This window comes from Armigeres subalbatus, chromosome 2 (assembly GCF_024139115.2).
Source record: "Armigeres subalbatus isolate Guangzhou_Male chromosome 2, GZ_Asu_2, whole genome shotgun sequence".
In the NCBI taxonomy this organism is placed as follows: domain Eukaryota; kingdom Metazoa; phylum Arthropoda; class Insecta; order Diptera; family Culicidae; genus Armigeres; species Armigeres subalbatus.
In genome coordinates this window covers 121,499,293-121,524,510 of record NC_085140.1, presented here as the reverse complement: position 1 = coordinate 121,524,510, position 25,218 = coordinate 121,499,293, and the positions used below count along the sequence as shown (strand labels likewise).

Below are 25,218 nucleotides of genomic sequence, written 5' to 3'. Positions count from 1 at the left end.
AATCTAGGAGGAGATCGGCCGGCTGAAAAAAAAACAACGCCCCTGCAGTTGACCAACTACCAGGAGAGCTGTTTAAACACGGTGGTGAGGCACTGGCTAGAGCGCTGCACTGGGTGATTACCATGGTTTGGGAGCATGAGGTTCTGCCGCAGGAGTGGATGGAAGGTGTCGTGTGTCCCATCTACAAAAAGGGCGATAAGCTGGATTGTAGCAACTACCGCGCAATCACATTGCTGAACGCCGCCTACAAGGTACTCTCCCAAATTTTATGCCGCCGACTAACACCAATTGCAAGAGAGTTCGTGGGGCAGACTACCACAGACCAGGTGTTCGCCATACGTCATGTATTGCAGAAATGCCGCGAATACAACGTGCCCAAACATCATCTATTTATCGACTTCAAAGCCGCATATGATACAATCGATCGGGACCAGCTATGGCAGCTAATGCACGAAAACGGATTTCCGGATAAACTGATACGGTTGATCAAGGCGACGATGGATCGGGTGATGTGCGTAGTTCGAGTTTCAGGGGCATTCTCGAGTCCCTTCGAAACGCGTAGAGGGTTACGGCAAGGTGATGGTCTCTCGTGTCTGTTATTCAACATCACTTTGGAGGGAGTAATACGAAGGGCAGGGATTGACACGAGTGGTACGATTTTCACGAAGTCCGTCCAGTTATTTGGTTTCGCCGACGACATTGATATCATGGCACGTAACTTTGAGAGGATGGAGGAAGCCTACATCAGACTGAAAAGCGAAGCTAAACGGATTGGACCAGTCATCAACACGACGAAGACGAAGTACATGATAGGAAGAGGCTCAAGAGAGGTCAATGTAAGCCACCCAATCGAGGTGGTTGAAGAATTCGTGTACTTGGGCTCACTGGTGACCGCCGATAACGATACCAGCAGAGAAATTCGGAGGCGCATAGTGGCTGGAAATCGTACGTACTTTGGACTCCGCAAGACGCTTCGATCGAATAGAGTTCGCCGCCGTACCAAACTGACTATCTACAAAACGCTTATAAGACCGGTAGTTCTCTACGGACACGAGACCTGGACGATGCTCGTGGAGGACCAACGCGCACTGCGAGTTTTTGAAAGGAAAGTGTTGCGTACCATCTATGTGGAGTGCAGATGGCGGACGGTACGTGGAGGAGGCGAATGAACCACGAGTTGGACCGAGCTGAATGGAGAAGACTTTTATGTGCAGCACAGGCCACTCCGGCCTTAACACGATTAACATGGCCTTAGTCTGATAATAAATAAATAAAATGGGAAGTGAGAAGCTGGAAGTGAAAAAAAAAGATGTGAGAAGTGAGAAATAAGAAGTAAGAAGTGAGGGGTAAGAAACGAGAAGTTAATAATTAGTAGAGAGAAGTGAGAATTAAAATATGAGAAGTGAATGTGGGCAGTAAGAAATAAAAAGAGAAGAGTTTTGAGGAATGAGAGACTGAGAAGTAATATATGGAAGTATGAAGAATAAACCTTTTTCTTACTTTTTTTCTTTTTCTTTCTGCTTTCTTCTTTTTTACCTTCTCCCCTTTATCCAGTTCATACACATTGAAGATAATGTTAGTCCCAAACATTATCTGTTGGTTCTCTGTGTAATTAAAGTTGACCTGGCAATAACCGTGGGTGGTCAATCATGCGCATGCTCATGTTGACTAAATGTGCAAAACGGATCGTATTTTTCAACCGATCCAATATAAGATATAAATCAATAAAGTGAATAAATTAATAATCCATATCTTTCAACATGATCAGATTCCTGATACGGATTAACAAAGAATATTAAAACTACCAATTATTGCGGCCCTGGATCTGATCGCCCTTTCCTGATGTTGAGCAGAAAATTAGTGACGTTTGGTGGTATCTGTCTATTTTGTTTTGCACATTACGAGAGTAACACATATATTCAATATCTCTCTCTTCTTCAAAGTCAACTAAAAAAACTACCATTGGACAGAGATTCTTTTGACAAATCGTTGGCTATCCTTGGAATGTTTTGCAAGAAGAGTACAACAGGGGTTACCTTCAATAACACCGTCTTAATCAGAACACATTTTCGCCCATAAATGATATAGTTTTTAACCTTGAATTTAAAAAAAATCTTAAAAGTCATTGGAGTATCAAGCCACCAAGTTAAGGATACTACTACAACAAGTCAAACGGCTATAACAAGTTAAACGTCTTGCCTAGGTGAGTCGAGTCATCATGAAATTCTAGTTTTACTACTAGAACATGTTTTAATATAGTCGTGATTCTCTGGTTGGGCCACAATCTCAACCTAACCAAATCTTATGTTTTCTGTTTTCATGTATGTCAACTGACAGTCATTTGAACACCTCTATTGCAATTTAAACCTCACAAAAGACGTCCAGTGACACAAAATACCGTTTTCAGAATTCTTAGTGCATTTTGACATAAAATTGAAGTGTTTTTAGCTCCTCTGCATTATCACGAGTAAACTTTGATAGTATGGATTACGGCATGAAATTATAATCTACATGTATACATGTATAACTGAATTATGTATTCAAATTATTGCATAAGAATATAAACCCAGAAAAACAACACCCCTCATCTATTATAGCGTGAATATTTATGTACAAGTTAATAGCATAGAGCATATATTAAAATATGAAGGTTGACAGTTGGTTTACTGATATCTCAGTAGCTAGAATCATAATTTACTGAACTAGATCTGTTGTAAAAATAATTAGCGAACAACCAAGTGGTTATAGTGTGGTGTCTTCAATGACCTTCTTTAGTCCACCGCCCTCTACCAAGCACACCAGCGTTATTGAAGCAAACTCACCCGACACGACACAGTGCAGCACCAGCGGTTGGCCCTCGAGCAGGTGCAGCTCGGCCGGCGGTGTCTGGATGAATTTCGGTGCCTCCGCTTCGGTTTCGACGACTTCGTTATTGACAATCATCTGCGCCTGGCGGGACTGCACCTCGCCCATGTTGTTCTTGGCCATGCACTCGTAGTGGCCGGCATCGGTGGCGGCGACCTCGTCAATCCGCAGGGACCCATCCGGCAGGACGTTGATGCGCGTATCGTCCGACTGGATCTCGTTCGTATTCAGCATCCACACAATTTCCGGCCGGGGATCGCCGATGGCTTTGCAGCTGAACACGGCCGTCTGACCGAAGCTTATCTCGATGTCCTTCGGTTCGGTCACAATCTCCGGTTTGGCTGGGTGGAAAGAGGAGTGGATAACGGAAGAATAGATGTACATATATAGACGATACGATATTCGGTTTATTTGTACTTTGGATTGGGAACGTATTACGACAAGAGTTTCATTAAAAGGACTGTTTTCTGAGAGGTCAACTAGAGGCGGAATAAATGAGCAATTATGATGACAAATATGAGATGGCAGCGGATTCAGAATTGGATCATTGCCTCCGGTTTATGTGAATGCAATCCCTTGCTGATTATCACAGATTGATGTTTGTACTTCATGATATGTTGACAAATCTGAAGCAGCGCTTCGGAAAGCAAGATCATTTATTTTTTATTTTTTGTCAGGCAGAAAGTCTTCAATGAGTGAAGTGATTTAAAAGAAAGGGATCAGTCTACCAACGACATACAAACCTAGGCAATAAGGATAGAAGGTGGAATCGGTTATTGAAGTATTTATGTGAAGGCGAATGTAAAAAAAGGTTTTTAAAGATTTCACTTTTGTTAGTTGGTTCTCCAAACATTTCACGGGGAATTGCTGATTGATTGTTGGTTGGAACAAATCATACAAATAAGACGAGATAAACATATCATAATTGATCAATAATGACAAATTTGAAAAATAAAGAAATATGATCGCTTTATAGTAAACGAACATGGATAGCATTCGGAAAATACTCACTGCAGTGGAAATCGTCATCTGTCAGGTCGACAATATTTCTTCCGCCCAGCGTCTCCGGTGCGGCACATCCTCCGGTGGCCTGTGTACTGTGTCCGAGTCCTTGTAACCACTTGCGGAACCACAGCAGCGAGCAGTCGCACTCCAGTGGATTGTCGTCCAGTCGGAAGCGCTTCAGGGATGGCAGCCCCCCGAAAGCGCCCTCCGGAATGCGTTTGATTTGGTTACCGTACAGGAATCTGAAAAGGTAAAATGAGAAGTCTGGTTGAAAATACTTTGGATTTTAAAGAAAATTTCAAATAATTTTTATTATTATTTTTAGATTAAACATATCAGCTAAAGACACTGATTATTGGGGCCGATTTAACATTAACTTTATCAGATACGCAACCTGGTGAGCTGTTATAACCCATACAAGTACAAAAGGCACTCTGAAAGCATTACTGAAATTTTAATAAAGGAAAGAAAACCCTGATTCACCAATTTTTTTGTATAGAAATCGTATTTTGGCCATAACTTTTAATCCCATAATCCGGTCTGGCCAATCTTCAATAGAAAACAATGGGACAGGATTCCCCATCGAATGCAACTTGTTGCAAACAAATCGAATCAATATAAAAGCCTTAAAGATTAGTGAGTTTTATTTTGCGTACATACATACACACACGCACACACATACAGACACAGATCATTGGGCTGAGTCGATTGGTATATAACACTATGGGTCTCCGGGCCTTCTATCACAAAATCGTCTTGGAAGTGAATATATAGCCTTTCCGTTGCCCCTTGGTGTACGAGAAAGGCAAAAATATATTGAAATAAATATTCTTAAAAATATATGTTTGTTCTTGATTACAGCATAACATATTAAGGGGCCGTGGGTCACTGGACTGATCGTCAAGGGGGTCGTGACACTGAAAAGGTTGAGAACCACTGGTTTAAACGATTGCCCTGGTCGAGAACTTCGTATAAAAATGTGAACATTGCCCGAATAAGAATTTGTGGCCTTCGTGGCTGTGCGGTTAGCAACGTCAATCGCCTAAGCGCAAGTGCTATGGAGTGCGGGTTCGATGCTTTTCGTAGTCGAAAAATTCTCCACTGTTATGTTGTCTCATGTCCGTTGTCTCATGCAAGATGTTAAGTGTTCAGTCTGTACGGCCTCTAGTCGAACATGCAGTTCTTGTCTTTGAATAGAATTCATTCTTATTTAAACACGGGTTAAGAAAATGAAAATATTGACAGCATATGATGTCAGTCAGCATGTCTTTCGATAAGTACTTCGTTTGAAGCCGTCCGATTTGAACCTCAAATAGTTTGCTTGCATAAAATGAGAAAATTTATCTTAAATACAACCAAACTCCCTCTCACTATTTCTGAGTATCTATTATTTGAAAACGGCTTACATTTCTTAGTCACGAACAAAAATTTTACGCGGTTTTTCAGAGTCTATTCTGTGTTTCACATTTGGCGTTTTGAAGCCCCTGGCCCCTGGCCAACCACACGCTATAATTACATTTTATAAAGTTCAAAACGAGTTACGATAAAACTCTTCAAATTTTATTGTTTATTCATGTAATATTAAATGAAAACGTATTTTATACGGGCATCCCTTGTTGAAAGGTCAATTTTCAGAAAAAAATAGAAAAAAGTTTTATAATTCAACGCTGCAAAAGAAAGGAATGAGCAGCACTCTAGCCAATTACCTACAGCACTTTTTCCCAGAGAAGCGTTTGCGAAAGTGAGAAAATTTTATTCTTTGCGCACACACTTCAAGTTTTCGGATTCTTTTCAACTCGTTTTATTTTGGGATAGGTCGTCATCATCGTCGTCATTCTAAAGAACTTTCTATACACCATGACGGTCATGGAGAAAAGGAGTAGAACTTTGGGATTAGAGTGGATTTTTATGTCCCAATAAATTGGAAGTAAATCATAGAGAACAAGGCTTTTTTATCAAACTAAAACTATGGGGCATACAAAGAACCTGGTGCGACTTATTCTCAATAGGAAACAATAAGACAGGATTTTCCGTCGAATATTTCAAGTGAATCGGTTAAGGGTAAACGCCCAAAAAATGGGCAAGATTTTTGCGCACACACATACGTACGGTATCAGGCCGTTAGGCCGAAGACCATTAGGTCGAAGGTCATAAAACCGAATAGCCATTTGACCGAATGAGAAGTGAAAAATCAGTCCTTCATTCTTTATTCTGTCTTTTTCTTCTTCCTCCTTCATTCTTTCCTTTTTCTTCTTACGTCTTCATTGATCCTTGTCCCTTGTTCTTTTTTCCTTAGCACTTCTCACTTTCATCTAGAGGTGTGCGCCGCCGCGCCACGCCGCGCCGCAGCCGCCGATATTTTTGCATCGGCGCGCCACCCTTTAAAAATTGTCACGCCACTAATCTATAATTTTCTTCAAATTTGTAGAAGTACGCAGATTTTTTTTGTAGAAATTCCACTGACGTAGAATTTTTCGATTGATATTCTCACAACATCACGTTGTAACTGCAGATAATTTTTCGTGAAAATACCAATGATTACCTTGAAAATTCTATAAATCCACAGAAATCCATAGAATTTCTCATTAAAATAATGTTTTTAAACGGAGATACATTGTTTGGCAGAGAGTAATTTGTTGTTTGGGTCAATATGTTATTTGACCAAACAAACTGCTTGGCACAAAGTTTTTTAGCCATCTGGTCATTTGGTCGAAAGGGACAGACAGCAGAAAATGACGTTGGATGGTCAAATAGCCCATTTCGTCGAAAAGGCCGTTTGATCAAAATGGTCGTTTTGCCATTTGGCCGGAATAGACACTCAGCCGAAAATATCATTTGGATGAACTGGTTGTTTTGCCGGGAAAATTTTTGGCCCAGCGGTTCTTAATTTTTTTAGAGGTTCCCTTTCTTACTTTCACGTTCATTGAGGTACCCCCTATTTTTTCGCTAGTTATGAAAATAAGCATAAATCATAAGATATATGGAAACGGACCTAAGGGCTAACGCAATATATGGCTCTCCAAGATATTGTATGAAATCTTCGTTATTCTATGGAATTCAAATTTAGTATATACATCAAGATTCCTATAAGACTTTGATTACTTTTTGAGGCTCCCGAGCTTCTTGAAAATCGACTTCCACGCTTCGGGAAAAGAGGCTTTCCAGTTTCCTGAAAAGACCTGGGATTCGAACTTGAATCGAATGATTGTACGGTGTCGTCTCTAGGCACTCACCCAATTACGCTTTCTTGAGGAGCAGGAGAGAAGAGCTCTACGCTTTCTACGATCTTGCATTTACTGTGAAGACTATTTATAATCAAATCATGATACCATAACCATTTATGTAAATAACAGTCGGCTGGACAGAGAGCAAAACAGAATAACTTATTAATAACAAACTTAATTATCCAGTTATATTGATAACTAGAATTGTTATCATTCTGGTTGAATTACAAGTCAACATAACAAAAATGATAACCGAAATGAATTTAATTCAAAATAGCGAATCGGAAATCAATTAGGAAAAATACGGTTCATCGTCCTTTTATCGAATACATTTTGTTTTCAGTTGTGACCAATTAAATAATAGGCTTAGGTTAGTTTTTCTCTCTTATATTATCAATCATTAGGTTGCTAGCAGCGCCATGCTGTAAATCAATTTCGGTTATAGGTTTTATTCAAACTAAACCACAACCTTGCATTTCACAGTGAAACGTTTCATGTTTTCATATAAACATAAACACTAAGAAGTGAAGATGGTAGAGTGGTATCAGAACGGACTATCACTCTGCGGACCTGAGTTCGATTCTCATGTTAACCATTTTTTAGCCCCCCCCTGATGTATTGCTTAATTGCGTGCCGGGGGTACGGACTGGCGAAAGGGTTTTGGTTTTAGTGGGTCGGGTAAGAGTTACATGACATACCCATCCCCACACTACCTGAGTACCTCCTCAGGTGTCTGTTTGCAGATTTCCGTTTACCCTTGCTCAAGAAAAATAAAAATAAAAAATAAAATATAAACATAAACACTGCTGATCCCAGGAAGAATTAATCCGTGAAAGAATGTTGCTATTCGGTGGATCCAGGACCGGACAGTTTTCGGAGACCCTAAATGTACGAAAAATGCTGATTTTGGTACATAAGTGTGGGAGCCCAGGGCTATGGCCACGCGGAATTAGGATTCGTATGAAAATTTCGTATGGCCACCTAGTCCACAGCGCGCGTTTTCGCTTACAATGTCTGTCGGGTCGACTATAGTTAAACATATTTTTGGGCTATTTTTTATTTCACATCTTGATATTCCCACCGTCCTTTCATCATCGACTATTAGAGGTTTGACTGCAGATGATCTTGCTCGTTTGCGTTCAATCTAGGTTTAAACTATCAATAGTTACAATTAGTCTTTGGTTGAGCACATTGCTAAATCGACTAAAGTGCGAGCATAATTGTTTTCTCCACAGCACACCAGATCGTTGAAATTTATTGATTATCCGACACTTCCAGTTAAATTTTCCGCTTCCCCATATACATAAGCATTGTGGATTCCAAGACGAATTATATTGCCGTTAGTCAAGACTATTCACAGTTCCCGAATGAGCACATGCCCTAGGATCATATGTTTCATTCTTTCTATGCCTAAAACCGGCCTTAGTCAGGGTACTTTGACAATAGTGAGTTATTTTCAATTGGAAAAGTTTTTGATATTGGTCAATTATTAAATCCCTAATACATGTCTAAGAGTAAATTAAAATAAAATTTCAAAATCCTCAATTTTTGTTAATATTGAGAGTTGCGTAATTTTCTTTTCCTTCGTGGTTTTGTCCGTGGTTTGTTAGAAGGATATGGTGGTGAATGATTCACTCTAAAATATTTCTAATTCTGAAATTTCTAAAATTCAGCCCATCAATTTTGAAATTTCCACAGCTCTGGAATTTTATCACAAGGTTTTTTGACATGTCCCGTTTTGAAAGCGCGTTTGTTCCGTTTTTTCACCGAACTGATCTGGTCAGCCTGCCTAGAATATGTTTGAGTCTACCGTAAATTTTTCTGCGTGATGTTTGAAAGAATAGAATGCTTAGCCCGATATCAGAACGACGCGAAATTTAGAGAAAATACCAAATTTGTATTGATAATACATTTTGTTATTATTCAGTTATCAGTTAATCACATGATTGATAACTTAATATCAAGATGATAAGATGGATAACTAATCCTGTTATCAGTTTGATATCATTTCAGTTATCTGCCTTTGCTCGGGTTCCCAGCCTCTTGAAAGAAGGCTTCTAAGCCTTTTGAAAGAAGGCATCCGAGCCTCTTGAAAGGAAGATTTCGAGCATATTGAAATGAGTTTTCCAGCCCCTTGGAAGGAGGTTTCATAGCCATTTGAATGGAGGCTTCCCAGCCTCTTGGAAGAAGGCTTCTCAGCCTCTCAAGGGGGCTTCCCATTAAAAGGAGGCTTCCGAGCCTCTTGAAAAAGGCTTCTCAGCTTCTTGGAATGAGGCTTTCGAGCCTCATGAAAGATGGCTTTCGAGTCCCTTGAAAGAAGACTTTAGAGCCTGTTAAAAGGAGGATGTCCAGCCTCTTGAAAGAAGATTTCCAGCTTCATGAAAGGAGGCTTCATAGTCTTTTGAATGGAATCTTCACAGCCTCTTGTAAGGCTTTCTAGCCTCTTAAAAGGAAGCTTCAGCTTTTTGAAAGGAGCCTTTCAAGCCTCTTGAAAGGAGGCTTTCCAGCCTCTTGAAACAAGGCTTCACAGCCTTTTGAATGGAGCCTCTTGAAAGAAGACTTTCGAGCTTCTGGAAAGGAGGATTTCCAACTTCTTGAAACAAGACTTCACTGATTTTTGAATCGAGGCTTCTCAGCCTCTGGAGGAGGCTTCCTAGCCTCTTAAAAGGAGGCTTCCCAGCCTCTTGAAAGAAGGCTTCCGAGCAACACACATGTTCCACATAGGTTACTGGAACTATTATGTGACGAACGGATTCAGTACTAATCAAATTGCTGCAACCTTTTTTTTCTGACTTGTGCTGCCCGGGGAGATTTCGAGACTCTCGAAAAAAGGCTTCACTGCCTTTATGGAGGCTTCCCAGCCTCTTGGAAGAAAACTACTCAAACGCTCAAAACGCTCTTTAGGAGGCATCTTAACTTAACTTAACTTAACTTATGCGAGCGTGACAATATGGTCCACACAGGATCTTCCGGCACGGAATCCGGCTTGCTGCCGCCGGAGAGTCGCATCGATCTTCTCCTGAATCCGGGCTAGGATAATTTTGCACAGAACTTTGAGCTTCGGTATTGACGCGTGTTATACGTCGGATCCTAGGCAGGTCATGCCGAGGTGGTGATGGCCTGGCTGGCACTTGAAAAAGTTGTTCGAAGTGCTCGAACCAGCGTTTCAGCTGGTCAGTTGGGTCGGTCAATAACTGATCATTCGCGTCTTTCACAGGCATCGTTGCATTCATTTTCGCCCCGCTTAAGCATCGTGAGATATCGTAGAGGAGGCGAATGTCCCCGGTTGCGGCGGCTCTCTCTCCTTCGTCGGCCAGAGAGTCTGCCCACGCTCGCTTGTCCCGTCGACATGAGCGTTTTACTTCCTTCTCAAGAGCCGCGTATCGTTGACGGGCTAAGACTTTGGATCCTCTGGTTTTCGATCGCTCTATCGCGGCTTTGGCTTCTCTTCGCTCCTCTATCTTTCTCCAGGTCTCATCGGTGATCCATTGTTTTCTCTGGGTGCGTAGTTCGCCCAGATTGTTCTCGCTGGTGGTGATGAAGGCATTCTTGATGGCGGTCCATTGGTCTTCCACGCTGCCACCTTCCAGAATATCTGCAGCACGCGTCTCCAGTTCTTCAACGAAGGACCGTTTCACCGTGGCATCTTCCAGTCGGCATGTGTTGAATCGTCGTCCAACTCTTTCCTCCTGCCGACGAATCCGCGCAATGCGCAGGCGTATTTAGCCGATGAGGAGGTGATGATCAGACGCGATATCGGCACTACGTTTATTCCGTACATCAAGAAGGCCCCGTTTCCATTTTCGGCTGATGCAGATGTGGTCGATTTGATTTTCTGTAAAGCCGTCACGGGAGACCCACGTGACCTTGTGAACCGGTCGATGAGGGAAGAGCGATCCCCCGATCACCATGTCGTTATTACCACAAAACTCTGCGAACAGCTCTCCGTTTTCGCTCATTTCTCCGAGACCATGGCGTCCCATAATGCGCTCATGGTTCGAGTTGTCGGATCCGATCTTCGCATTGAAGTCGCCCAAACAGATCTTGATATCACCCTTCGGAATTCTATCTACGACGGCATTGAATTGACTGTAGAAGTTCTCTTTGTCTTGCAGATCGGCAGCATCGGTTGGCGCATAACATTGGATTATAGTTAGGAGGCATCTCAGTCTTCTAAAAGGAAGCTTCCGAGTCATTTGAAAGGAAGCTTCCCAGCATCTTGATAGGAGGCTTCCGGGCCGTTTGAGAGGAGGCTTTCGAGCCTTTTGAAAGGACGCTTCCCAGCCTCTTGAAAGGAGGCTCTCCCAGCCTCTTAGAAGAAGGCTTCCAAACTTCTTGAAAGGAGGCTACCGAGCCTTCCAAACTTTAGATTCTAGATTTTAGTTATTTAACTTTTTGTTCGTTTGATCTTTTGTTTCACAGCCCTTTGCTTTCGGTCAAATGATTTTTTACGGCCAAATCATTTTCGAACTAATAACTGTTTCGGACAAACGTTCGATTCGAACAAATGGCTTTCTGCCGAATAATTTTCAGCCAAACGACGGGGAGGGACGAATGGGCGGAGGCCACAAGGGCGAAAGGTGTTTGGGCGAAACACATCTGGCCAAAAATCTCGTTTAGCCGAAATGGGCATACGGCCGAAAATATCGTTCGACCGAACTGGTCATTTGAACGAAAAATTCGTTTGGTCGAATAGGTTATTTGACCAAAAATACCGTTTGCCAAAATGGTCCTTTGGCCGAAATGGTCGTTCGGTAGAAAAACCATTTGACCAAAAAAATCATTTTGCCAAACGGGTCGACATTTTTGACTATATTACCGGTTCAGCAAATGACATTTTCAACCAATTGGTCATTTCTGTCAAACGACCATTTCAGCCGAACGGATTTTTAGGCCAGATAACTTATTCGGTCAAACTACCATTTCGGCCAAATGACTTGTTAGGGCAAACGCCTTGGCACATGAAATTTTCAGCCAAACCGTGTTTGATTTAATAACCGTTTCGCTCGAACATTCATTTTGGCCAAATTAATTTCGGCCAGATGACTTTTGGCTTAATGGCTTTCCATCGGAAGATTTTCAGTCAATCGACCTATCGACCTCCTATTTAATATTTTTTGGCGGGATTGCCAAAAAGATTCTTATCGACAATATAAAGAATTTTCCATAGAAAACAAATAAAAAAAACCTTCACTGCCAAAAACATTTATATAACCCTAACCCCACCCTAATATAATTGATACAGAACCACACATAAATTGAATAATTGCTTATTCGAGACCACACATAAAGTTTATTTGGATATATATTTTATTAGTAGTTCGTGTGGAGAATGCTGATATAACATTAATTAACATATAAGTTAAATCTATGGATTTTTGTCAATAAATATGTGTGGATTTTTAGTAGTGTTTGGAATAATAATAATCCTTTCAAATACCGAAGTTTCCGTAAAAATTCAAATTACACGCAGAATTTCTGTAGAGTTTTAGTGCAATTCCCGTGGAAATTCCGAAGAATGTTTCATAGAAACTTCAGGAAAAAAAGATAAGAAGAGAGAGAATTTCTCGTGTAAACTGCAGGGAGTTTCCTGCAATAACTCTTTGGGGCCATCCACAAAGTACGTCACGCTCCTAGGGGGGAGGGGGGGTTCCGAGCAGCGTAACGACTCATACAAAAATTTTAGAGGTTTAATACAAAAAGTGTGACGAAGGGGGGAGGGGGGGTCGAAAATCGCCGATTTTTGCGTGACGTACTTTATGGATCTTCCCTTTAAAGTTTCTCATGGGTATTTTGAAGAATACTCATCAGAATTTCCGAAGAACTTTTCGTGCATATTAGAACAATTTCTTATGTAAATTCCGAAGAATTTTTCACGGATATTCTGAACAATTTTACTTGGAAATTTCAAAAAGCTATCTATGGAATTTTCAAAGAATTTCTCGTGACAACTTCCATGTAGTTCCTGTAGAAAATCTAAAAATAGTTTCCAAAATTATAATTTGGAAACACTAATAGAATTTTTTGGGGAAGCTCATAAAAATTTTTCGACGAAATTCAAAAGATTCTCCCGGTAATGTCTTGAAAAAGGTCCGGAAAAATCATGAACAAAATATTAAAGAAACAATCGCAAAAAAACGGTACGCCGATTAACGCCGCCGGCTGAAATGGCTATCGGCGTGACGCCGAAAACGCCGCCGACCAAAATTATGACAAACACCGCCGCCGACGATTTTTGGACCGGCGCACACCTCTAGCTAGAAGGCTTCGTTTAATAATAATGGTTTCATTGGGGCCTACTTAACACTTAAGCGGTGCTTAGTCATGCGCTTAAACCTGGTTTGAGACATAAGGGGTGAAGAAGTTGGCCTTTACTAAAAAAGAGGCGCTCTAAAAATAATTTACAAGGGCCTCATGAATCCACGCCACGGCTTTGCCTCCTCGACAAAGTTGTACTGATCAGATTTGTATCTGATTACATTTACACTCTGAGCCTGACGTCTTAAATATTGAGTAGGATCACTTCTGAAAAATAGGATAGAATAGTTAAAGATATTTTTCGTTTTCTATTGCACATTTCTAACAAAACACTGAAGACGGTTTATAGATGAAAACTTAATACGTATTTGTCGACTCAGAATGGGATTATGTAGTAAGCCTTAATATGAAAATTTGTATAACATAAGGTTTTAAAAACAGCTTTAAGATTTTGTTCAGCAGCGCAGCTAAAATTTTTGATAATACACTATCGTACGAGACAGTATGGTTTAAGTCTAAATTTGTTTCGAAATTCCGCGGAATTCCGTTAAATTTCGTTAAAAGCTAGTTATTTCTAGCGAATTTTTTGTAATTTTACGAAACGAAACGAAATCAAGAAATCAGATTTCGCCATGCGAAACGAAATTTTTCGAAATACCGCATATGCTTAGTCCATAAATTTCGTAACGCTTAGAATGGAGGGAGGGGGATTGCCTGAAGTTTGACGATCCATATAAAAAAATCAGATGGTTCATACAAAAAGTGTCACATAGCGAGGAGGGGGAGTTGAAAACGATTATTTTTGGCATTGAGTAGGGTTTCGTGCAATACTTGAACGGTATGACTCGCTGTTATCTGTGTCATAACGATTACGAATTCGTGAGGCGACTAAACTGCCCATGATCGCATATTTGTAATACTTGCATTTTTGTTCCTTTTGTACAAGGCATGTGAATCGTTCAGAAAGCTTAATTTACTGCATCTAATCCCACAACAGTAAAAGAGGCTTTACTATCTTGCTTATTTGTGGTAAGCTGGAAATGATGGAGTATGTGGTGAGGATCGACAAACGTTTTACAAAATCAACCAAAATGCAAATGTTACAAATATGCGATCGTGGGCAGTAAAGTAGTCTAAAAAACCAACAACAGGTTTTGTCTCGACGGAAATGGTCCCAAAAAATCTATGGCAATGTCGTTCCATGTTCCAATTTTCATTCGCATTCGGCGTACGCTTTCAGGTTGCGATCAATATCCTAGGACATTTACTCCCAGGTTACTTTCGTTACGGTGCGGTGATTGAATCCGCCCCAGTATAGATGTTCATTGGAATCTCAATGCCGCCGACCTTGAAGACAAACACATTTCTGCCCATAGCAAATAGATTATGAAGTCTATTCCCTACCTTCTCGTATTCTTCAGTAACCGCTCTTATTCATTTGGCCCTGGGTTCAGGTGCTGAATCGTAGCAACGTTTCTGTGCTTTACGAAAAAAACACATTTTTGCCGATTGCACTCCATATATATAAAGTCGTATAAAGTCGTTTGGTATAGTGCCGTGTGGTATAATGCCGTTTCGCATAATAAGTGTTTGGCATAATGGTCGTTAAAGCATATAATGGTCGGCATTATGGTCGTTAAGGCACAATTGTTATTAAAGCTGTGTGATAGCTTTGTCGAGCTTTTCAGTGATGTTGATTTCACAGTATGACTAATCCAAAAAAATGCAAAAAACATCAAAATGTTCCACGAAAAAGAAAAACAAAATATCCGAAAAAGAAAAAAAAAAACAAATCAATATTAGCAATAAACAATTACAAAATTTCCAACAAAAAAATTTTGTTTCCTAAAAAAAATTATGAAAATTTCTATAAAAAATACAAAACAGCAATATAATTGATAACGTTTCCATGAACTTCAAACATCTATGGAAAAATGCACAGTTTTTTTTTTGCTTTTTAATATTTCTTCATGGAAATTTTAATATTTTGTGAAGAATTTCTATTTTGTTATGGAAAAAATAAATAATTTCGTGGAAAATTTTGTAATTGAGCCTTTCTCTGTGAAATCGAGGGTATGTTTATTTTTGTATTTTTTTATTTCTCTGAAATTTTGCATTATGTTTTTTGATCACAAAGAATGTATATGCAAAATTTCAGAGAAATAAAAAAAATACAAAATTGAAATCTCGAGAAAAAATCATGATTTCACAGAGAATTGCTCAATTGCTAATATTGATTTATTTATGGAAACTTTGTATTTTTTCCCAGGAAAATTTTGATTTTTTATGGAAAATTCTCCTTTTATAATTGCAATTTTTGCTCATTTATTTTTGTTTTTTTGGGAAATTCTTAATTGTTTATGGAAGTTTTGCATTATTTGTATATATTTTATATTTATTTATTGCTCATACCCTAATTACTTTATCGCCAATTATCTAATATTTTATGGAAAATTTCTATTTTTTTGTAGAGTTTTTATTTTAGTTCTAAACTTTCGGGAAACTGGAGGAACATCGCCCTACTGCCGTAATCTGGAAAAGTGACGTAACCGCCATTTTACAACATGCATGTTTTTAATTTTTCTGTTAAAGAGCTCGATGAGTAGTACTCGTTAACACCATTTTTGGAAAATGGCGTATACGTCACTTTTTCAGATTACGGCAGCCTAAATCGACGATTATGAAGCTCTAAAATACACATGCATAGGTGGCCAATCAGGTATCCAGGTGGGTACATTAAATAATTATAAATCTTTTATTTTTTCCATATCTCCTGAGTAGCACAATCCAGATATAAATATGGCCTAATTTAGTAGAATTAAGGTTTAAGCTACTCATGTATGACAAGTTTGCTTGAGCTACCTTTCTATTTTCCCCAAGACTTTAAATTTAAGAAAAACAAATCATACCCATGGTGAGATCCCTGAGATGAACATCCAAAACACTTTGCAGAACACCGGTACAAGCAAACTTTCTTTTTAATAAAATAATTACCCTGTCTTTGCAAAAGATATGAACCAAGGCTAAAGATAAATCCAACGCCACCAAGGAAAAAAATCAGAAAGCGAAGAAAAATAGGTCCTGCGATCTTTCCACCGCAGAAACAACCTTTCGTACGTTGCACCAAGTTTCCCCCTTTTTATGGCCGCAGCACACGTCTTCCCATCTGCCGGCAGCGCAGATGGAACTCCTACATAGAACACTAAAATAAATTTTCATTATATTAGTTTGTTAATTTTTCGCTATTCTGCTTTGGCATGATCCATTCTGACAGCAACCCAGCCGCAGAATCTGCTGCAGAACCTGATGGGGGAGAAGCAAAAAACCGCTGTTACCGAAGCCAGAAAGCCAACCCAAAGCCAGAAAGGAAATACAAGTGGCTGTTTCCGCCGTCCGTCGTCGGTTGTTTCTTCCGGCTGATGCCGCTTAGAACCACGGCACGGATGGATACATGTGTATACAAAAAGGCTCGAGCACTCTGGTAGAGTGGCGAGATTGGAGAAAAAAGAAGAGCAATGCGAGATGTATGGCCACATTCGGGTTATAACTTTCAGCCTGCAGTTAGGAGGTTCGAAATCGAGTGCCGCCGCAACTACAATTTATAATTAGCCACAAGATACGGAGCTTTCGGAATGATGATGCTGCACACGACGAGGAAAAGCCAAGGTTAAATGGGAAGCGAAAGAAAATTAACGCCCAAATAAAGTCATTAGAAGCCACCGGGAACATTCGGGACCTTGGTCACTGGCTATTCAAGAGAATGGATGGGGAAAAAATGATGACCGGGCTCATTTTCCAAGACATTTGCTCTATAAATTGCAATGAAAATGCTTCGTAATTAGGAGCATCTGAAGGCAGGATGCAACGATGCAACTGAAAAGAATTAGTGCTTTCATTAAATGAGATACTGTGGGATGATGAATGATGAAAGCAACACCCAAGCAAATAAACTTGCCGGTTAAAAAAACTGAGCGTCTGTTTTCTACAATGGAGCATTCGGGGTGTTAAGTGGGGAAAAAAGTTGAATAATTCCTTAATTTAAAATATTTGAAAACCCTCGCCTTCTGGTCTTCGTGTTTTTTTTTTTTTTTTTTTTTTGTGTCTTTATTAAGGAGACTTTCAGCCCGAGGCTGGCTCGTCTCCGAACAGTCTTCGTGTTCTCATTGCGTTGCAACATTTCGCAACTCATTCTCGACAGTTTATTGACGATTGATTTTTGATTTGAGGCATTCGTGTCACAAATTTACCACTTCTGTAGAATTGTTTTTAGTATTACTGTACATAAAATCGGTTTTCACATGGGGGATTCCGACCGCGAAAGTCAAAACCACATTAAAAACACGTAAATCTGTATGAAAAAACCAGCGTGAAAAGCACCCCCATCATGTTTGAAATCTCTGGTTAGCTGCAGCTACCCGTAATTACTGTTACCAGGAAAAGCATCCTTTCCCAGTTCCAGAAATTCACAGCAAAATTTCCTCTAGGCAATCATAAATACACCACTATGAGGACGATGACGACGACGACAACCGGTGCATGAATTAATTCTCACCATGCACCTTCACTCGAATTAATGACTACTTTATATTCAACCCATTAATCCGAGCTCCGTGGTTCATGTCCAGCCAGGATCCATCACCATCCACCTCAGGCGAGGATTTATGGAACGACAACTATGGCATCACATCTAATTTATAGGATGGATTTCGATATAACCAACCATCTTCCGTTCGAGGGAATGTTTGCTTTGCGGAAGAGTTTTTACCAAGAACGTACCGACTTGAACTCAGCATGAGCAATATATAAGGCCGACACGTGTAACCATTCAACAAGTAAATATGATGGATTTGTCCTACCCATCGAATAAATCCGAAAGGAGAAAGCTTCTGTGTAATATTCCGTTTGGAAAATAAATCATTCATTTAGTTCATACATAATTCAAACAAAATTCACGAGAACAAATCAAAGGTACGAAGGGTGATCATTGAATGGTCACACAACATGCAACAGAATACATCGCTCGGAATATGAATTCATTATGTATGAGGCTCACAGGTGCTTAGGTGTGGAGAAAGGACTATTGACTATTGATAGTAGAATTCTATTATTATTCTATAGTGCATACCAGATAATGGCCGATGATTATATTCAGTTTGTTAAAATCAAATATACAAGCAAATTTGAACACGAAACCATTAAGGACACTCAAGACAGAGTACAAAAATGGCTGCCACAATGGCCGACCTAACCCTCAGCTCGCGTTTTTGGAGGCACAAATTTTTTATTTATTTTTTTTATTTTCTTTGTTCTATATTCTTATTTCAGCCCACGACTGGTTCGTCTCCGAGCAGGCACACATTTGTAATAATAGCTCAAAACGCAGTACATTGACAGTAACACACACTAAATGGCCGGGACCATTGTCCCTAACCCCTAATCCCAAGGCGTCAAGCGACCCGTGCCGAGGGGATGCATGGCCAGGGGGGTGAAATAATAAGCTAGGCCTTTAACGGAGCCTGTGGGGTACCTGGGCACCCTCCACAGTAATTGTCCCTTACCGCGTCATGCTGGGCTCTGGCGTGGTGGACCTTTTTTCCCGAGCAACTCGTGGGACCAAAATGGAAAACCAAGGCAATTCTTCAACTAGTGGTAGTAGTGTAGGCGACAACCCCTTCGCAAGAGGTGGGTTGTTCAGGTCTTCGCCTAGGAGGCCAGAGGCAATAGTCGGCAGCTCAGTGCGCAGCGCCAGCGTGGGTCACTTAACCTTCCTCTCGGCTAAAAAACGCCGGTAGAGGTTATTGACGGCCCATGGCTTGTGGAGGCGATGAACCGCAAACGCGATGGGCTTTCGGCCTTCGAGGTGGCGACGGAACAGCTGGACGCCATCATCGACTTTGCGTCATCGAAGCATAATATCAGTAAGGACCTCAAGAGGAGCTTGCAGAAACTTCGAAAGTCGATGTTGGACGCCAAGCTGGAAACGGCGGTCGGGACGGCCAACGAACCCGTGAAATCCATGGAGTCAAGGTCTACCCAGACTGAGGCCCAAGAATTCGCGGATTTGGGCAAGGTCGAATCGACCGAGGACGTGCCAGCGAAGACGGTGGTGCCAAAGTCTACCCAGACCGAGGCTCAAGTATTCGCGGGCACGTCGGGGGTGGCTGCTCCAACGGAGCAGACACAAAAACGGGGGAGACAGTCTCCAGGGGATGAGCTCCCTGGGGGCCGAACCAAAACGCAGAGGGTTACTACCCCGAACAAGGGTAGTGGGGCTGGGAAGCCGAACCCCGGCCAGGTACCTCCCAAACCGGGGGAGGAAGGACCTGGAAAGGTCCGTCCACCCAGGAAAGACGGTGGTAAGGGGTTACGGCAGGCTGAGAGCTCTCAGCCGCCCCAGACCAGGGAAATAGAGGGGGATGACGCCTCCTGGACCCTGGTCAAGAATAAGAGGAAACCGAAGACGTCAAGGGCCGAAAAGAAGGCCCAGGCGAATGAGGGTAGCAGAAAGTCTAGGGTAGGCGCCAATCGCTCCAGGGGCGATGCCCTAGTCATCAAAACGGACGAGGCTAAGTACTCGGACGTCTTGAAGGCGATGAGGAGTGACGTCAAGCTCGGCGAACTCGGCGCCGACGTACGTCGAATAAGACGTACCCGGACGGGCGAGATGATCCTCGAGCTAAAGCGGGGCGTCTCGCAAAAGGGCGCCGCCTACAAGAAGTTGGCGGAGGAAGTCCTAGGCGAGACGGTCAAGGTGAGGGCACTCACGACGGAGGTGAATCTAAGGGTTAAAGACCTGGACGAGATCACCGAAGTCGAAGAGCTCGTCACGGCACTGCGGCGACAGTGTGAAGTGGAGGCGTCCACCGCAGCCGTTCGGCTACGGAAAGGTCCAGCAGGGACACAGGTAGCATTTGTTCGGCTACCTGCAGCTGACGCCTCCAAGGTAGTCAAGTTAGGGAGCGTCAAGGTGGGGTGGTCGGTATGCCCTGTGGGCATATACGAGCAACCCGAAGTTTGCTTCAAGTGCCTGGAACCGGGGCACAAGCAATGGGACTGCAAAGGCCCTGACAGAAGCAAGCTCTGGCGAGGCTGCGGATTGGAGGACATAAGGCACAATGCTGCACGAACCCTCCCAACTGTTTGATCTGTTCCAGCAAAGCTGCGAACAGCAAGCACCCCATGGGGGTTCTGAAGTGCCCGGCGTTTAAGCGTGCTGCAAAATCACAGTGCAGGTAACGCAGCTAAACCTGAACCATCTGTGATGCAGCCCAGCAACTGCTGTGTCAGACAGTTGCTGAATGGGGACGGATATCGCCATCATAGCAGATCCTTACCGGGTACCCGCCAGGAACGGTAATTGGGTCACCGATGGGTCTCAAATGGCGGCGATATGGACAACGGGGAAATACCCAGTTCAAGAGTTGGTGTCTTCGACACACGAGGGCTTCGTCATTGCCAAAATCAACGGGGTCTTCTTCTGCAGCTGCTATGCGCCTCCTCGATGGTCGATCGAGCAGTTCGGTCGAATGCTAGATTGTTTGACGGCTAACTTGATGGGGCGTAGGCCGGTGGTGATAGCGGGGGACTTCAACGCTTGGGCCGTGGAACGGGGAAGCCGATCCACGAATCAACGGGGGCAGATCCTGCTGGAATCACTGGCCATGTTGGATGTGGACTTGGCTAATGTCGGTACCAAAAATACCTACAGCTGGAACGGTGCCGAGTCGATTATCGACGTTACGTTCTGGAGCCCTGGCCAAACGAGTAGTTCGAACTGGAGGGTAGATGATGGCTACACTCACAGCGACCACCTGGCGGTTCGCTACAGTATCGACTATACGACCAGCATTCAGCGGACGGAAGAAGGGGCGAGGCCTAGTCCTCGTATGTGGAAGACATCATACTTCGACGACGAGGTGGAAGCGCTCCGCCGCGAGCACAATACTCTCGGTCTGAGTGGCGAGCAGCTGGTAACAGTACTCTCGCGTGCATGCGATGCCACCATGCCTAGGAAAGTCCACCCTAGGAATGGGAGACCACCGGCTTACTGGTGGACTCAAGCAATTGCGAACCTGCGCCGCGCCTGCCTACGGACAAGGAGGCGGATGCAGCGAGCACGCACAGAAGAGGAGCGTGTTGAACGACGGGTGGCGTTTGTGGCTGCTAGAGCCGCTCTGAAGACTGAGATTAGATCAAGCAAAAAAGCCTGCTTCGAGGGCCTGTGTCAAAGTGCCAACGCGAATCCATGGGGTGACGCCTATAGGGTCGTAATGGCCAAGACACGTGGGGCGATGGCCCCTACAGAGCGGTCTCCAGAGATGCTGGAGAGGATCATCGCGGGGCTCTTCCCACGTCACGACCCAAGCCCCTGGCCTCCCTTCGTGGAGCTGCCAGGAGCCAGGGTGGCGGACGAGGGATGAGTAACTGTGGCGAAACTTGCGGGGATTGCACAGTCCCTTAGTGTAGGTAAGGCGCCAGGACCGGATGGTATTCCGAACCTGGCCATTAAAGCGGCCATTGCCGAGGCTCCCGAGATGTTCAGATCTGTCATGCAGAGATGCCTGGACGAGGGAGGCTTCCCTGAAGCATGGAAAAGGCAGAGCTTGGTCCTATTGCCAAAGGCGGGAAAACCACCAGATCCGTCGGCATATAGACCAATATGCCTGCTTGATACGGCGGGGAAGGTGCTCGAGAAGATCATCCTCAACAGGTTGTTGATACGCACGGAGGGTGCGGATGGTCTATCGAGTAACCAGTTTGGCTTCCGAAAGGGTAAGTCGACCGTAGACGCTATCTTGTCGGTTACCAAACAGGGATTGAACTTATCATTTCATTATCATTTAGTATTCAGTCAATAACTCATTCCAGAGGCGGAATTCCGAAAAGTGTTGTATGGCGGACTTCTAGCACTGATTTCCCTCTACAACTTTGTCTAAGGGTACATTGCTCTATGTATAACATTCACCGCGGGAAACGCTAGTATCATTTAATATACAAATGATAATAACACTTATTATCATTTAGTATATTGAGTGATCCTAGCGTTTCACGTTGTTAATATTAGACATAGAGCAATATACCCTTAGACAAAGTTGTAGAGGGGAATCAGTGCTAGAAGTCCGCCATATAACACTTTTCGGAATTCCGCTTCTGGAATGAGTTATTGGCTGAATACTAAATGATAATGAAATGATAAGTTCAATCCCTGTTACCAAATCCGCGGAGATAGCTATCCAGCGTAAGAGGAGGGAGTTCGCTATTGTGCAGTAGTGACTCTCGACGTGAGGAATGCTTTCAATAGTGCCAGTTGGGCAGCTATTGCAGATGCGCTCCTACGTCTTGGAATTCCCGAGTACCTGTACAAGATTCTCGGAAGCTACTTCCAGAATCGAGTACTGGTATACGACACGGAGGCGGGTCGGAAGTGCGTTGACATAACCTCAGGGGTTCCGCAAGGTTCCATACTGGGTCCGGTGTTATGGAACGTCATGTACGACGGTGTCTTGAGGTTGAAGTTCCCGGTGGGCGTGGTAATCGTTGGCTTCGCTGACGATATTACGCTGGAGGTCTACGGCGAATCGATCGAAGAGGTGGAGTTGACTGCAGCCCACTCGATCGCAATTGTGGAGGAGTGGATGAGTTCCAGGAAGTTAGAACTGGCTCACCACAAGACTGAGGTGGTGGTTGTTAACAACCGAAAGTCGGAGCAGCAAGCGGTGATAAGGGCAGGCAACTGCACGATCACCTCTGAACGCACAATCAAACTCTTGGGGGTAATAATCGACGATAAGCTCACCTTTGGTAGCCACGTCAATTACGCCTGCAAGCGTGCCTCCACAGCTATAGTGGCATTGTCCCGGATGATGTCCAATAGCTCTGCGGTTTATGCCAGCAAGCGCAAGCTTCTGGCTAGCGTTGCTCTGTCCATATTGAGGTATGGGGGGCCAGCTTGGGGCACGGCCCTGCGTATTAACTACTACAGAACGAAGTTAGAAAGTACGTATAGGCTCATGTGCCTAAGAGTTGCGAGCGCGTACCGTACCGTGTCGCACGATGCACTCTGCGTCATCACCGGTATGATGCCTATTGACATCGTTATCGGTGAAGACATAGAGTGCTTTGAAATGCGCGGCACGAGAGGCATCCGCAGGACTGTCAGGTTGGCCTCAATGGTCAAATGGCAGCGTGCGTGGGACAGTTCCACTAAGGGTAGATGGACACATAGGTTGATACCGGAGATAGGTACGTGGGTCAAGAGGCGCCATGGGAAATCACTTTCCACCTGACCCAGGTCCTTACAGGCCATGGTTGCTTCAGACAGTACCTACACCGGTTCGGACACTCGGCCTCGCCCGAGTGTCCGGTGTGCGTTGGTTTAGAGGAAACGGCGGAACACGTGTTGTTCGTGTGCCCGCGTTTTCGCACAATGCGTGACCACATGCTTGCCACATGTGGTCTGGACACTACCCCGGACAACCTAGTTCGGTGGATGTGTAAAGATGAAGTTGGCTGGAACGCCGTTTTATCGGCTATCGTCCAAATCGTCTTGGAGCTACACAGAAGGTGGCGCGTGGACTCGAGGGATGGCTAGTTCAGGCGCAAATAAGAGGTGGTCCAAGGGTTCGGAGTCGGCTTCATGGGTCATACCGGTGCCCTGTGGTCGAACTCGATCCCTTTATCGAACAAGTGGCCGCGTGAAGAACAACATGGTATCGTCGCTTTCGCGGCGTCGCACAGTGATGCCAAGGCGGAAAAAAGTGAAGAAAATTGAGTTGAGCGTACAGCTTTGAAAGTATTTTTATAATTTTTCATAATGTTTGAAATGTCTTTCCTCAAAATTTCACGAAGATTGGATGAAAATTGCACGGGGTGCATCATGTCGATCCAATGGTAAATCAAAGATGTTTTTTAAAATTGCTTGAAACATGTATGGCAAAGACATGATGTTGTTCAACCTGATTTTTAACTATGAGCACGCAATCGCACGCATGCCGAATCGGGCTTATTTCAAAGCTTTTTTATTCAACTTTTTGGGGATATGATGATTGTTTTGCGCAAATCTGCGCAAATAGCATTTTTCTTCAAAGCATTCTTGAAGTAAACATAAGCATAAACACGCCGAATACAGTGATCAGAAAATCGTGGGAACTAAATTTTCAAACAGCTGTATCTCAAGCGTCTTTCGACCGATTTTCACAATTCTTTTACGGATGTCTTACCTATCTCATCTAGTTTCTTCATACTGGTGAGATATGTTTCTAGGGATGCTCAATTTGTCCCTAGAGGGGCGTGAGTAAGGTTGTTTTTTTATTCAAAATATAGTAAATTTCGATTTACATGACATTCGTCAGTCGGAACTTACAGGTTCAAAAAATGTTTAACACTATTCCAGCATTGACTATACTATGTGTCAACAAAATGCTTCTTCTGTACATCCCTAGCGACTCCAAAATGACCTCTATAGTAATGAAAGATGATATGCAAATGTTGACGATGAAAACTATGGAAATTTGCGCCAATGGAAACCCGTCATGCCCATGTAGGTCAATAGAGGCCAGGGGAATGATATTCTACTCAGTTTTGCCCAAATCAGATGTTCTAGGATCTCCAAACTGTTTAGGAGTTTGGATCAATTGGTCTACCAAGTCAACTGAGCTCGATAGGTATCTGAAATCGACTAATCATGTCCACACAAGTCCTTAGAGCCCACGCATATGATTTACAGCACAGTTATACCCATACCAGATGTTTCAGGCTCTCCAAACTGTTCTGGAGTTTGGATCAATCGGTCTACCAGGTCAACTGCGCTCGATAGCTATCTGAAATTGACAAGTTCGAAGAGCCTACGTGTATAGTTTTCAACTCA

General features: G+C 43.0%; 1 protein-coding gene across 8 annotated transcripts in view; it reads right to left on the bottom strand.

Annotated features, from left to right (window-relative positions):
- LOC134210761 (peroxidasin) overlaps positions 1-25,218 on the bottom strand; it is a 671,031-nt gene that overhangs the window by 326,308 nt on the left and 319,505 nt on the right. For all 8 annotated transcript variants that reach the window (XM_062687010.1, XM_062687008.1, XM_062687009.1 and 5 more), the window contains exons 6-7: positions 3,877-4,112; positions 2,823-3,206 (exon numbers count right to left, since the gene is read on the bottom strand). In XM_062687010.1, coding sequence (XP_062542994.1) covers positions 2,823-3,206; positions 3,877-4,112 — 620 coding nt within the window. The remainder of the gene's footprint in view (positions 1-2,822; positions 3,207-3,876; positions 4,113-25,218) is intronic.